The 15,847-nt window shown below is 53.6% G+C and overlaps 1 protein-coding gene across 1 annotated transcript in view; it reads left to right on the forward strand.

Annotated features, from left to right (window-relative positions):
- Positions 1 to 15,847, forward strand: part of JAKMIP3 (Janus kinase and microtubule interacting protein 3) — a 55,219-nt gene that overhangs the window by 11,214 nt on the left and 28,158 nt on the right. Inside the window, exons 2-4 of the mRNA XM_046654264.1 lie at positions 3,732 to 4,229; positions 13,872 to 14,087; positions 15,573 to 15,692. Coding sequence (XP_046510220.1) covers positions 3,732 to 4,229; positions 13,872 to 14,087; positions 15,573 to 15,692 — 834 coding nt within the window. The remainder of the gene's footprint in view (positions 1 to 3,731; positions 4,230 to 13,871; positions 14,088 to 15,572; positions 15,693 to 15,847) is intronic.

Here is a 15,847-nt window from a genome sequence, read left to right on the forward strand (position 1 = left end):
AGTTGGGGCAGGAAATGAGCACAAAGAGCCTGGAATATCTTGACTCACCAGAGAGCACGGGAGCCTGCTAGGGTCACGTCACATTCAAAGGATTCAGGGCCACCTGGAAGACGTTCCCACCAGCCACAAATGGACCCTCTCAGCCCCGCGAAGACTGACGAGTTGAAGCCATCAGCAGTGTTAAATCCACATGTTCCTAACAAAACAGTTAACAGTTTCCCTTCTGAGGCTGGCAAGGAAGCCGTTCATACCTTGAAACCTGGGGAATTTAAAAGAAGGAATCAAGCGTCTATCCCACTATTCCCCTGGGCACCAACAGAAGCATCCGCCCTAAGTTGAGACACTCCTCAGACCCATGACGCCTGAGAAGGCGAGAAGGCGAGAAGGCAGAGCGGTCGCAGGCCACATCAGCCAGCACCCTGGTGTTAGGAAGGTCCTGGGAGGCTGTGGGTGTCCATGAAGGAGACAGTTGTGGGATCTCAGGGAAACATCCCAAAAGCTTCTTTGGCAGAACAATTTTTTTAACAAGTTGTTATGAAGCTGGTGCGTCCCTAAAAAGATCTGAGTCATGTGGCGCTATTTTGGCTGGGCTGTTTAGGTTACTTAATTCACTCTTTTCAGTGCTCTTTCTGGGAGGGGAGCCTTTGATCCACCCCCAACATGTTGTTTTGAGACCTCTTGCTGTCTCTACTCCACCCACTTTCTCCCCCTCCTGCCAGCTGAAGCCCGCACTCCCCAGTGTCCTGGTCCACGAGCACGTCCCTTCCATCCATCAGTCTCCATGGTACCAGGGAGCTTGGCAGTTCACGGTCCACTTAGAGGATGGAGCTTCAGAGAAAAGCCCGCTGCTGGAGATGAGTGGTGAGGGACGGCAGAGATGGGAGCCCCGTGCATTTATGGAACGCCTTTTAGCCAGCCTCCCAGGGAGCCAAAGGGACTGCGTCTTCATCTTTAGCACGTTTTGCTCAGAATCGCAGGTGAGCAAGGCAGCCTAACAACGATGCTTCGGTGCAGGAAGTGTCTCCTGGGAACGTCACGTGTCTTGCCTGTTCCTCTTTCACTCAGTTGCCAAATCCCTTCCCATCCAGCTTGCGTAACCAAGGCAGCCTTCGTGGAGGATGCAGGATCCGAGGGGAGCCCCGCTGCACCGTTTGCGCCGACAGAAGCCAATTGCTCCAACCAGCTGATGGCACATTGGAGGCCATGCTGGGACCAGGGACGGAGGGAGGGAGGGAGGGTGGGCGTGTTGGTTTGATTCTTGACGGGCTTTTCCCACGTGTCTGGTATTGACTCTGGCAGAGTCATGGGCATTGGACTGAAGGGTAACCGTGAGCAAGTGTGTTATCACTCAGAACTGGTTGGATCGGAGCGAGGATTCAGCCCCATCTGACCTTGAACTCTTCCGCAGATACTCTTTCCTCCTCTGCTCTCCCTCCCTGCTCCAAAAAAGATCTGCTCTGTGACACAGGCTGCATCTCTTTTCTTTTGTCTGCTCATTGCCATCCAAGAAGTTTTCACGGAGATGAACGTCACCTCCTCTACGTGAGGGAAGGAGAGCTGGGCTCTGGATCGGCAGGTGCAGGCGGCACCTCTGGCTCCGCCACGTCCACCTGCTGCCCCCGACCCTCAGCGTCCACACCTCACGGTGGGGACAGTAGTGCCTTCCCCCAGAGCATGTTCTGAAATGGCACCAGTGGACTCCCCTAGAGAGTAGAGGATTATTAATTGTCACCCCCACATGACTGGGAAACACTGTCAAAAATCTTGCATTTTGCTGTCTTGAACTCAATTTCTACTGGAAAAAAGGGTGATTCATCTTAAATGGAAGATGGATAAATATCTTTCTGCTCTAGGCCTTTAGCAACAATTCAGTTCGCCAGCCAGAAACCCAAACAGCTGGACTGATGGTCACTCTGCCCCATGTGCTGCTGGGGAAGTGTCAGGGGCCCTGGGAGAGTCTAAGAGAGAAGCACAGCTATTAGGATTTCTTCAGGCGTCCTGGGGTCTGAGCCATCCTAAGGGAAGACTCGGGGTGGGATCCCACCAGACAATAGGACTGCTGGTCGGCGAGCACCAGCTGAGCGAGTCAGTGTCACACGTCCGTCCTAATGGGAAAATAAGAGCGGACGAGGCTGACATGGCCGCAGTGTCCTCTCCCAGGGGGATCTGCTCTGGCACAGTCAGAGAGAGATGGCTGAGACACTTTTGGGGAGTGATAATTGCTGAGAAGAAAGTGACACAACGTAATAAGGGCGGGCGCTGTGGCAGGCTGGGCGCAAGAGCTTCTGACCGCGGGCTGCTGCAGAGGCTGCCGGCCAAGGTTGCAGGAGGGCACTGAGGGCAGCGGGAGTGGCCCTGAGGAGGGGGGAAGTGGGCCTGGCTGGGGCAGAGTGAGCGAGGAGGGTGGAGGGCAGGCGTGTCCAGGGTTTGTGGGGTCAGAGCTTACACAGCTCTGCGGGGAAGAACCCCAGACTTCAAGGGGTGCCAGGCCCGTGGAGCGTGGCTGAAACTCTGGCTTGTTCTCCTGTGAGGATCCGCCCCTGGAGGCAGCTGGAGGATGCATGGATGATGCCCTCCTCCTCAGCTGTGAGAGAGCGCCACATTTATACTAAATGCACTGGCAGCCGGGGAAGAGGCTTATGCAGGGACCCAAGCGATGAGCTCTCTCCACAGAGAGTGGGAGCCGGGGAGGTGTCAGGAGGCGGTGCCGGGGGAGCAGGGAGGTGGATAGACTCGGGGTGCACTCTGAGGTGGGGTTGGCAGGATTTGCTGATGGTTTGGGGTGGGACGGGAGGGAAGGATGGGATCTGAGGACCATGGCCCCACGCAAGTTGCCATGGACTGAGGATGGAGACCTCGGAGCTGGGGGGCAACGGAACGTCTGTTTGGACACATTAAATGTGGGGTGTCTGTCAGTGGCTGCTTGTCTCTGGGCCCAGCAGGAAGCAGATGGCACCCGAGGCATGCCTGGAGGGAGGCAGTGAGGGGCTGAACTCGGTGCGCCTGCAGCGGGCCCTCTCCTGACTGTAGACCCAGGGCGGATCTGGATTCCAGCCATTCTTTCATTCCATAAATAGATTTTGAGCATCGACTTTGTGCCAGATGGCAGGTAGTGTGGTCATTTAGCCAAGGTCGAAGCTTCTAGATGAAAATAAAACATCCAGTAAAAAAACCTGAGTGTTTCCAAAAATCCAGGTATCAGACATCTTCCACACAGACGCTCAGCTGCTAGATGGGTTTCCCCATTTGCCAAGAATGTCACAGAAGGTAAGCGTGGCACCCCTCGTTATTTGGGCCGAAGGGGGTGGGGCCAAAGCGGCTGGAGGGCAGGAGCCTGGCCCCCTACAGGGCTGTGCCGAGAGCATCCCACCCGCTCTCCTGGAAGATTCATTTCAGAGCTGATGGTTTTGCCCTCCTCTGCATGGCCTGTTCCCAGATGAAGCAGCCAAGCAGATTTCTGTGGACTGTGTGTCTATGGTCTTACTTTCCAGGCTAGCAGCGCTTCCAGCCTCGAGTTCCCCTGTGGACACCTTTGGGTGCATATTCACACTATCCACCCATAAGTGTTGATTCCATTTTCAACCCCCATTTTAAGGAGACATTCTTGAATGGAAGATAGCACTCAAGTTTGAAAAAAACAAAAACAAAACTTTCTAAAATTTGTGATCAGGTTTCAGAAAATGCAGAGGTCAGTTCCCAAACAGCACATAGGTCCTGCTATTGTCTTTCAGGTCAGCAGAGTGGAGAGGGAGAAGAACCAGGAGCTGAAGCAGGTGCGGGAGCATGAGCAGCACAAGAATGCCGTGCTGCTCACGGAGCTCAAGACCAAGCTGCACGAGGAGAAGATGAAGGAGCTGCAGGCCGTGCGTGAGACGCTGCTGCGGCAGCACGAGGCCGAGCTGCTGCGGGTCATCAAGATCAAGGACAACGAGAACCAGCGGCTGCAGGCGCTGCTGCACGGCCTGCGTGATGGCGCCCCCGACAAGGTCAAGACCGTGCTGCTGTCCGAGGCGAAGGAGGAGGCCAAGAAGGGGTTTGAGGTGGAGAAGATAAAAATGCAGCAGGAGATCTCTGAGCTCAAGGGAGCCAAGAAGCAGGTGGAGGAGGCGCTGACGCTGGCGATCCAGGCCGACAAGGTCAAGGCTGCGGAAATCAGGAGCGTGTACCACCTGCACCAGGAGGAGATCTCCCGCATCAAGAAGGAGTGCGAACGGGAGATCCGCAGGCTGGTACGTGGTGTGGGGCGTGGAGGTGGCGGGGGGCGGCGTGGGGGCAGCTCTTCTGCTTGGGTCTCGGGCCTGTTTCATCAGCAAAGCGCACCTCACATCATCTCTGTTGGTTCTGAGGACTGCAGGGATGAGAGCCTGTTAAAAGGATATGGTTCAGAAAGCACACGGTCAGGCACGCACAGGGCAGGCACAGCTCCAGCCCTCTGCCCCACCCCTACCAGCCACACCAGCTTTACTTGTCATTTCTAGTTTGGGTCAGAGCAAGACATCTTCAAGTTAATGTTCCCCCTTCCCCTCAAAAGGGTTTACTAAAGGATCGCTCTTCTTAGAGTCCTAGGTTAAGCTCGGAGCCAAGGAGGGACCAAGGTTTAGTTATGGCATGCTCCATAAATAGCAGGTTCTGCAGTCCGTCCAGCTCACTGGATCCAGAGAGACAAGGCCAGAAGGCCCACAGTGGGATGGTCATGGGTCCCAGAGGCCTTCCTGACATTCCTGTGCCGTGAGCACTATCGGGGATAGCATTGCTCTTAGGCTGGACCATCTGAAGTTGCCATCTTTGCAGGTCAGGAAGGGTCAAAAGTTGGCAGCTTCATCTGGTACACCCTAATGGTTCCAGAGACCAGGCATCCCGTGGCAGACACGGGTAGAGTCAGTGTTCTCAGAACCCCAGTACTAGAAGTTGAAGAGAATATTCAATTTCTTAGAAGGATTGCTCCTCATTCTCCTCATCACTTGGAGCCTGGTCCTCCTTGGTAATTTGAGGGACGTGAGCTCTGCCTTAGAAGTGTGCTCCATGCCCCCTGCTGTAGGCTTCATCAGGACTCAGCTAGCTTTGCTGCTGGCCATACTCGGAGTCCCCAGGATGCCCCTCAATGGGGTGCAGCCAGCTTTCCAACCAGCACAGCTGTATACCCAGGCCGCCTCTCTCTACTTCCCTGGGACCCTGTTTTCCAAAGTGCCTCCAGGCTGTACCCCATGTTGAACTTCCCAGAAAGGGTGCCATCATTCTAGACCCACAGCCCAGAAGGGAAATGGAGAGCTGTGGAGCAAATACAACTTTGCCATGGTGTGCATTGGGGGCCCTCAAATGTTCCCAACCTGGAGGGTCCCCTGTCCTTTTCCAGGGTGTCCTGTTCTGAGCTCCCCCATACAACTCTGCATCCATCCATCCCTGAGCCATGTGCTGGCACCACGTCAGCACCTGCTGCCTGGGTCCACACGACCCTTCTTCTGTCTTGTGGATTCAGTGCTCGCAGTGGAGGCAGGTGGCCTTATCTCTGTGACCAAAGGCTTAAAACAAAACCAGCGGTTCCCTCTGGTCCTCCCGCTTCCCTGACTTGGACTCCCCAGAGGCAACAACCTGCAACTCTTCTAGCTGATTCTTATGGATTTTATTCCAAATTCTCAAAAACGTGCTCAAACATCTACTTCTTGATTTCTCAATTTTAGCTCCTCCTCTGCTCCCCCATGGCCTTCTGCCCTGCCCCCCACTCCGGCCACCCCCTAAATTCCATTGGCCAGGTCTCAGCAGGAGCAGATGATGCGCCCAAAACAGGTAACAGAAGAGACTTTAGTGAAGGGGCAGTTCACAAAGGTGCGGGCAGAGACCCACTGTGGGTGGTGACCGCAGCTGGGGCGAGCCATGGCCCGAGGGAAGAGGACAGCGTGAGGGCTGCAGCTCTGGCAAGGGCTATGGGACAGGAGCGTGGGCTCAGCCCAACCAGGGAGCCAAAGCTAGCAAATACCCAGACCTCCCATCCTCCCACCTCTGCTTTTCATGCTCCTGTTGGCCAAACACAACCAGAAGTCAGGAGGTAGGAGCACACGGCCAACCTCCTGGGCACAGAGCTGAGGGAGGGGGTGGGCAGTGGATCTAGGGGGGCATAGAGAAAGGCTGTCACTGTCACTTGTCCTTGGGACTTCATCTTGAGTTACGTGGATATTTGCTGTCTGTATCTTTACTGCACTGTTATTGCTACTTCTGTCATTCATGAAAGACCCAAGTGACTCACAATTACATTACCTTTCTTGCATGCACTTTTGTTTTCCTTGGAATTAATTTTTTCATTTGCTTAATTTTCTAAGTGAATGTCACTAATTCACTCCGAGTTTACAACGGGAGGGTAAATCTCCTCTCAATATTGTCAAAAACCTTAGACATCCATCCGCGTACCTTTCTTTGAGACGTCCTTCCTGGAGCGCCCTCTCCTCCTGTCTCCACCTCCACTGTTTTCTCCCTAAGCCTGCCCTTGTCCTGATTCCCTTTGTCCACATCCTGGGAACACCTTCTATCCCTCCGGTGTCAGATCCCTCCCTCCCGTATCTTCCTCTGTTTTGATGTATACGTCTCATCTTGGTGGAACATGTCCTCTAACAGCTTCCAGGAACAGAGAGGATGGGGAATAAGTCCTGTGAGACCTCGTGTGGATGAGCTTCTTGCTCTAACCTCACACTTGGTGTTCTGGCTGGCTATGGAGCTATAGGTCGGAAACTAATTCCATCAGGAACGTGACGGTATTTCTGCATTGTCTTCTAACTCCCTGGGTGGCTGTTAAGAAGTTGGATGCCATGCTGATTCCTGATCCCGCATTTGGCCCTGTTTCTCTTCCTGCCCACCACCAGAAGTTATAGGGTCTTCTCCTAGAGCTCAGAGCATCCTGAGGTCTTATGGCGGAGCGCCTGTAATGTGAGTGTCTGTTCCTGTCAGGAGCCCTTTCTAACCAGAAGTCCGTGTCCCTATGCTCCAGAAAGGTTTGCTCTGTTGTTTCTGTCATTTTCCTCCCTCTCTTCCTTCCAGAACTCCTGTTAGTTAGGTGGTGGACTTTGGAACTGATATTCTTATTTTCTTATTTTTCTCTCCAACCTTGGCTTTTTGTTCCCCTTTCTAAGAAACGTCCTCAATTTTCTCTTCCAACTCTTCTGTTTGATTTTTTATTTATACTATCATACATTTCATTCTCAAAAATGTTTATTCTCTGAAATAAAATCCTTTTGGGATTCGCCTCTCACTCATAGATGTGATCGCATAGGTGTGACCTCATTTCTCTGAGAATAAGAATTATAATTGGCTGTTTGAAAAAAGTCTTCTTGGGTTCCTCTCATCGTCCATATTCCTTCAGGGGCCCTTTTTGCTTCTTATTCGTGCTGGCTGCTGCTGCTCACGTTGAAGGGTTTCCTTGAGTGAACGGGGACCCCTCACGTCCTGGCAGGGACCTGACAGGAGGCCCGGTGTGCTAAGCGGGGTCTTTCCTTTAAGGTGAACTGGAAGAAGTGCTGCCACTCTGTTGGGGACTTTTTCCTTTTATCTTTTTTTGTCTTTTCCCATCAAAGAATTCAAGTCAGCATGCTAAAGTAAAACAAAGAAATTAAAGACGTCAGATTGGAAGGAAGAGTTAAAACTGTCTTTTTTGCTGGTGACATGACTTTGTATGTGGGAAACCCTAAGGAATTTCCCAAAAAAGAACTGTTGAATGATTTCAGCAAGGTATCAGGATACAAATCACCATGCAAAAATCAGTTGTATTTTTATATACTAACAACAACAAACAATCCACAATAAAATTTTAAATTCTACTCATAATGGCATAAAAAAAGAATAAAATATTTAGGAATAAGTTTAACAAAAGATGTGCAAGACTTGTACACCGAAAACTGCAAAACATGGCTGAGAGAGACTAAAGATGAGCTAAGTAAACAGCGATCCCATGTTCATGGATTGGAAAACTCAACATTGTTAAGATGGAAATTCTCCCCAAATTAATATAGAGGGCAAGCACAATGCCGTTAGAATCCCCACGGGCTTTTTTGCAGGCATAGGCGAGCTGATTCCAAAATTTATATAAAAATGCAAGCATCTCCCTCTGTTCTGTGGGTTATCTTTTCATTCTTGGTGGTGTCGTTGTGTGATCTAAAGCTTTAAATTCTAAAATAGTCTAACTTGTCCATCTTTTCCTTTAGGGTTGGTGCTTATCATGTCTTGCTTAAGAAATCCTTTTATTGTGAAGTTAGGAAGATTTATCTTTTTAAAACCTCATGGTTTTGTCTTTCCTGCATGAGTCCTTGCCCCATCTGGACTGTGTGCTCGTATGTGTGTGCATGCCTGTGTGCGTGTTGTAAAGTCGAGACCCAGTTAGGTTTTTTCCATATGGATACACAATTGTCCTAGCAGCCCTTACTAAAAGACCATCTTGCCCCCGATTCACAGTGCCACCTCTGTCATGTGTTGAGTGAGCTTTCTAATTTCCTCCCCCATCTGTCCCTCTGGCTTTGTAACGCCTCCACTTCCAGAGGAACAAGTCTTCCCACTTTGTTCTTCTTCCAGAGTAACCTGACTCTTCTTGGCCCTCCAGACTTCCGTAGAAACCTCGGAGTTGCTTTTCCTAAAGAAAAAACTGCTGGAATTTTTATTGGGATTGTAACTAAACTGTGAAAGGGTCCATTTTAACAGAGGGTATAATCATGCTTCTCATACAATATACAATAAATCCAGGTCAAAAATTTTATTTAACTCATTAGTTAGGGAGGAAACAAGTAAAAAGTTACAACCAATTCAAATGAGGATTTGATCTAACAGGATTTATGCTCCCTACCTGGCAAAGATCATTTGCGATGCCACGAACAGGAATTGTTCCTGTCTGTGGACAGGACGTGTTTGCATTACCGACTGTTTCCTCCAGGTAGACGTCTGCTCCACAACCTCAGTGCAGCCTCCTCAGAGACGAAGGCGCCCACCTCTGTGGGGTTGGACAGCCCTCAGAGGCTCCAGCATTCCCAGAAAAAGGAGCCAGAAATCTTTTCTTGCTCTTTTCAGTCTTCCACAATTTTTCCCTGTAGAATTCATAATCAATTTAGGGAATCTCATTTATTTATCATTTCAGGGCTTGAAGACATACAATTAGCAAGAAGAGCAATATTTCCCCTTTGAGACATCCACCCCAATAGTCCAAAACTCTGCATGTCATGCAAGTCCAGTGGGGAGGGAGTCCACTGGGGGCTTGCATTCCACCCACCGCCAGGCTCGCCCCCTCCATCAGGTGTCTCTGTGAGAGGCTGGTCCCACATGGCGGCTGGGATGCGCTTTCTTCTGCTGGCCTTGCCCACAGCTTCCCCCAGCTGGCATCAAAGACACAGCTCCCCTCACCCACCTCAGCCACTCTTCCCCAAAGCCCAACAGCATTATATAATATATAAAATAATATTTTGTTTTTGTGCGATTTAAATGAAATAATGAAAAACACAAGTGACGTGGCCAGCCCGGTGCCCTGCACACAGGAGGCGCTCCAAGGGTTGGCTTCAGTGGTGGAGCCAGTTCAGGTCCCCCATGAGCCCAGCAGAACAACCAGGCTACGCCACCCAGAGCCAGGAGAAACAGTTAAATCCTTGTCTTGACCCAAGAACCCTGTGTGCTGGCCGGAGGTGCAACACCCAGTGGGGGCACAGAGGTCTCAAAGAGAAGCCGTGTGGAAGATGGACAGGGTCAGAAGGTGGGGACCAGCAGGCGCACCCCAGACAGAGCAGGGCAGTGCTGGGGCGTGGAGTGGGCTGTGAGGCCGCCCCTAGGGGTGAGAGAAACCAGGTTGTACGGGATTCAGTGATGCCCCACATTGACCCTGTCACAGTGGGAGGGACCTGAGGGACCAGAGGTGCTTCTGCATCTGGGCACGTATCAGAATGCCCCAGTGGGGATTCCAGAAAGTATTGCGGGATCAGGACCTCCCTGGTGAGGCCAAGGCCCAGTGTTTTAGAGCCCCAAAGGACTCTGCTGCATGGGGCCCCTTGATCTTACAGAAGGGGCGCATGGGCCTCCGAAGGCTCCGGAGCCGACTTCTCAGCTGTGTCTGTCCTGTATAGCATCGGTGGAGAAGCTGGGCCCCTGGGGGGGGCGGTTCCTGGCCAATGGGCAGGGAGCGGATGTGGCTGTGGGCCCCCAGAGCAGCCTCGTGGCACATTCATGTCCTGTCATTACTGGATCATGGAGGAATATTTGTCGTGCATGCAGCGACTGCACGCTAGAGTCCATTTGCTGACATACGAGCTCAGACTGTTATTAAAAATTCTATAAAACCAAAGAAGTACAGGCAAAACCCAGATCGGGCTTTCTCCTAACACTCTGTGATGTATTTCATCCCTTCTCGCCCGGCTGCCCAGGCAGCTAGCTGAAGGGGAATCTAACAAGCAGAGTCGTCAAGGCCCAGGACAAGAGGGCTGTGGGAGTGAGGGGCTGCCCCCGCGGGGCTGCGGGAGTGAACAGCCTCAGGGAGGTGGGCCGAAATCCAGGGAGGTCCTCAGCCTCTGATGGAGCCTCGCAGAGTCTGGGCACGGGTCTCTCTTAGAAATGATGTTATCCAGTGTGGAGGCAGCTTTGTCACCTCCCTGGGCCTGTGGCTCCAGGGCAGTTCTTGGGTTTTTGCTGAAGGTCACAGATGGGAATTCCAGCCCCCCACAGCCAGATGCTGCAAAGGCTCTTCGTGTGTATTTGCTCTCTCGGGAGCCATCCTCACTGGAGCAGGTGTGTGCTCACCTGCACTGCGCCAGGTGCGGGAGGTCCCACAGGTGAGGACCAGGAGTGACTCTGCCCCATGGTTCCCTGCTGTGGTTCCCCATGTGGGAGCTGCCACAGCTACAAGTGGCCACACGGGGGCAGGCGATGGTGCCCTGGGATGGGACATGTTGCAGGGGGACCTCAGCACTGTGGGGCAGTGTTGGATCCTGTCAGTGTGCTTTGCAACTTGGGGTGCTGGTGACATGCAGGTTCCCAGGCTCTGCCTGGAGGTTTCAGCTCTGTGCATCTGGCTGAGCTCCTCTGTGCTTGGGGCTGAGTCAAGGTGGGTGGGTCATGTGGGGAGGACAGCTTTTCTCAGCAGAGGCATCCTCCGGGCCTCAGCATCCTCCTGCACACTCCTTCCCTAGGGACTCACCACCCCCAGGGCTTCAGTCAGGTTTCCATACACCCTCTGTAAGTGGGTGGGGGGAGGGAGAGCCTGAGGGAGCTCATGGAATGAGGGGGTGGGGGCTGGGGGAGCTCAGGGGATGAGGGGGTGGGGGCTGGGGGAGCTCAGGGGGGGGGGGGGGGGGGGCGCGGGGGGGGGGGGGGGGGGGCCTGAGGTGGGAGCTGGTGTGGAAGCTATGAGGCTCCAGTAAGGATTCTAATTCTCGGTACCTGGAAAGCCTTGCAGGATTTTTAAACCACGGGAGTGATCAGATCTGATTCTCGCTTTTTGGCAACGACTCTGTGGTTGTGAGGGGGCAGATTGTAGGAGGCACAGGAGTGGACATAGGGAGACCAGTTGGAAGCCACTGCAGTGGTCTGAGTGAGGGAAAGTGGCCATAGGGTGACCCCAGTTTCCTCTTTGAAAGCACCTGTCCTGGGCTCTTGGGAGGGCTGGTCACCCGGATGCCGGCACGGGTCGGGTATGGGGTGGGCGGCGACATAGGGTGGAGGACAGAGCTTGTCCCCAGGCACTCTCTGCAGCCCTGTCCCCCAGGACCCCACAGCCCCCTGGGAGGGAAAGGGGGGCCAGGGCAGCGGTTCAGAGCCTTGAGCTTCTGAGCTTCACTGTCGGACACTGTGGTAATCTGCCCTTGCAGGAAGGCAGCACGAATGCAGGGGTGCAGCCCCTCTGTCCCACGCTGCCCGTCGCAGCTTCCCTGGCCTGGCTGGACATTGGTGCCATCCCATTACTTGTATTGGAATCTGTGCCAGGGGTGGAAACAGCCCCCTGTGTGTGAGGTGGGGACCCCACACGGTCCCACAAAGCATGTTCCCCACCTCAGCTGGGCGTCCATGTCACGCATATGCTCGCTCTCCCTCACAAACAGGCCTCTGTGCATAAAGTAACGGAATGGGAAGATGTAGGAACGCGCCCTTGGCTGAGAACTCTTGGCATCTCAGGCATAACTGAGACGCTGCGTGAGAGACTGTGGCTCCAGGAGGACCCCTCGGAGACCTTGCCCCGATCTTAAAGTGGTTTCCCATCTTCAGAAAATCAGCTCCTGCCCCCCTGTGCAGGCCACTTTCCTCTCATTTCCTTTGTGAGCGGATCATGAAGCTCCATGTCTGCGTGGGTCATCGAACTTGGCCCCATTCCCGGACATGTCCAGGTGACTTCCCAGGGAGGTCTGCTTTTTGGTCCAAACCATCTGCATAAATAGCTGATTGAAGTGGGATCTGTCTCTGGAGACTTCTCCTCCTGTTTCCTGATGGAAGAAAAGTGATGTTTCTAAAGTGTCTGTGCATGAGAGTGTAAATGCTGGCCACAGAATTTAGCTGCTCATTAATATGATTTTATTCCACTGGTCTCTTTGTTTTCACTAATTGACTGTGTTGCCTCTTTCCTATTTCTGTGTGCTGCAGTAAATAGGAATTTAGCAATTAAGGATTTCTTTTATTCTGTTCAGTTCAACGTTTGCCCATGAATTCTATGATCCGGGCTAATTAGACATGTCGTGTCTTTGTTTCCAAGCTGACGTGGCAGATTTATTAGCTCATTTTAACCGTAAACAGCACGTAGAGCAGGAAGATGTCCTATCCTGGCCTGTTGTTTGAAAATATGTTTTGAACCGAGTCTTCTTGTAAATCTAGCGCTGTGTAGAATGACTCCCGTGGCGCCCAAGTCTGTCTGTCTGAAGAAGCAGCAGTGGGGCCTGTTCCGCCTTCCCCTCCAAGGGCGGCGACCCACCCTTTGGCCTAGGAAGCACATCTGGCGGCCCGGAGCCCGGATGAGGGGCCCTGGATGCTCAGAGGCAGGTGGCAGCTGTGTCGGGAAGGGCTTCTTGGAGCTGTCAATAGGTTGGGCGCTGTAGGGAAAGTGGGCAGGGATCCCTCACAGCTGCCAGCTCGGCGGCATGCAGAGGCCTGGGTGGGTCAGGCACGCTGGGCACTCCTGTCCTCCCGCCTGGAGTTGCGTGTCCAGGGGCCCCTCCCAGAACCTCAGCTGCCTGCAGACAACCGGGCAGCACCCCTGCTTCCCATCCACACTCGAAGAAAGGCGAGAGGCGGGGTGCAGAAGGACGAGAGTAGTGGCTCCACACACTGTCCAGCCCTTCCCAGGCCCGGTGCCCCTCGGAGCGGACAGGAAAGAGGCTGTGGGCCTTTCGCCCCAGGCTTCTACTTCTCCGCCGTCACAGCCCACCTGTTTTAAGATGACCCTTGCTCATCATACCCTCCATTGATGGGGTTCAGGGATCTCAGGGAGTCCCCCTGCTCTGCCCAACGCACAGCAGGAGGCAGGAGCTGGAGGTAGCCTCTCAGGACCCTGCCAGGCCATGCCAGCCCCCAGGCCACCCAGGAGCCTTCATAGGCCAGCATGGGAAAAGATGGTCCTGCAAGGCACCCAGGGAGGCTGAGAAGGGGTGCATGGAGTCCCAGGAGGGGGTCTTCAGCTGCACCAGCTGGTCTGAGCCGGCAGAGCAGAGGCCAGCCCGGACAGGGGAGTCATGCTGTGGTTGGGGCAGCAGGGCTCCAGGCTGTTGGTCCAGGGCTACTTGCTTTGCTTCCCCTCTCAAAGCCCAGAGATGCTGGCAGGGCTGCCGCCATGAGGATCCCTCCCGATGTTTGTGCGCAAGTGTCCTCTGCCTGTTTCTATGGTAACTGCAGATCTGTATCCTGCCTGCGTGTGTGATTGTGTTCTGTTCTCCTTGTAGATGGAGGAGATAAAATTTAAAGACAGAGCAGTCTTCGTGCTGGAGAGAGAGTTAGGGGTTCAAGCCGGGCATGCTCAGAGACTGCAGCTCCAAAAAGAGGCTTTAGATGAGCAGCTGTCCCAGGTCAAAGAGGCTGATCGGCACCTGGGCAGCCCCAGACGGGAACTTCCTTATGCAAGTGGTGCAGGAGACGCCTCAGACCACTCGGGAAGCCCTGTAAGCACCTCCTCATGCTCCGCCCGGCCACCCCAGAGTCACAGACAGACAGCATCATGCACGGCTGCATGGCCTGTGCGGGCAGCTCCCGGGGAGTCCAGAGCCCAGCTCCAGAGTACAGAGGCAGAGCGCTCCTGCCCTGGGGATGCTGACTGTGTCTGCAACCCGGCCAGCCAGGCCCTGGACCCCTCGGCTTAACTGGTTTGGCTGAGAGGGCGAACAGACGTCCTTCCTTGCCAACGTGGCATAACTATGGCCTTCACTTGATCGCCCTGCCATGGACCCCCAAGGCTTCAGGCTTCCAGCTGGAGCCGCCAGGCCCCCAGGTTGCTAAGGGTCCCTGGTACTTGCTGGTGGTGGCTCCCGCCCTGGGCTGGTGGGAGATGAGTCTGTGCTGCCTCCATCTCCACGCACAGGCTTTGCCTTCCGGCCCAGCAAGGCTGGCTCCCAGCTCCCTGCTCGCCCACATCTCTGGCTTTGACCTCACACAGTGATTTCTGCTGCTCACATCACCAGTCACCCTCCCACCTGCTTTTCGTGTGACCTGCCACTTTTCTGCTTCTCCTCGGGCTGCCATGACAATGCAGGATCAGCCAAGAGCCACACGGCTGTGACACCATCCATTTCCTCATTGCTGCTCCTCATTCAGAGCCCTCTGGAGCGGTTCTGGGAAATCCGGGAGGGGGGCTCCAAATTCCACAGACCCTTGACGGGGGTCCTTCTGGGTCTGCTCCCTGGCCTCTCCTGCACCTGCTGAGCGAGGAACCGTCCCTCAGTCCTTCCTGGACACGCGTTTGTTTTCTTTGAGGGTGCAACCGTGTCTGAGCTGAGCCAGCCCTAGGAGAGTGACATTTCAAGAATAGAAAATGACATTTTGTAATCTTATTATCAATGGCTTCGCTGAATTAAAACCAGCTCCTGCTCTGGCGCTCGATAGATTGCGTTAACTCCAGAGAGATTCTGAAACTGGATCAAAATGTTTCCACTGATTTTTGAGTGAAGGTTCCAAAGTGACCTTTTAGACACTCAATTGGAGGGAGCAGTCTTCTTGGGAAACTAACTTTTGAAAGTTTTAGGTTGAATATCTTTTCCCGTGTTCGTGTTCTAATACTAGGAAGATGATGTCCCTCTCTGCCTGCAGCACGGGGCAACCCCTTCCTGAAGGAGGCAGCAGGGCCCGGGGGAGAGCAGGGAGCTGGTTCCCATCTTTTCTTGGTGTCACCCACACTTGTGCCTGCATTCGCACGCCCTCACCCTCCACATTTGCATACTTCTGGACATTTCTGCTCCTTCCCTCCGTCCCCATCATGCCGCTTAGGAGGCAGTCGCCTTCCCTTTGGAGGGTCCACACCCGCGCCCCCCAGCCGTGCAGAATCATGGGCGATCACAACACGGAAGTGCTTGGGTTTCCATGGTGTGTGGGGATTTGAAAGATTTTCATGTCTGTGTCTATGAGCAGTTATTTGCAGTTAATTTTTGTTTTAGGAACAGCAGTTGGATGAAAAGGATGCTCGGCGCTTCCAACTTAAAATTGCAGAGTTAAGTGCAATCATTCGGAAACTTGAGGACCGAAATGCCTTGCTGTCAGAAGAAAGGAACGAGCTGGTGAGTGGCAGAGAGGCAGCGGGGGTAAGGGGGAATCTTCTGGGTCCTATGGTTTTATGGCTGCAGCGTGGGGGGAGCCAGGGGCGTCCACTTCCAAAATCCCTTGTAGGAAGGAGGAGTGATGGTGACAAGGGCAGGCGTTGTGTCCAGGCCTC

The sequence above is a fragment of the Equus quagga genome, chromosome 2, assembly GCF_021613505.1.
Source record: "Equus quagga isolate Etosha38 chromosome 2, UCLA_HA_Equagga_1.0, whole genome shotgun sequence".
Taxonomy (NCBI): domain Eukaryota; kingdom Metazoa; phylum Chordata; class Mammalia; order Perissodactyla; family Equidae; genus Equus; species Equus quagga.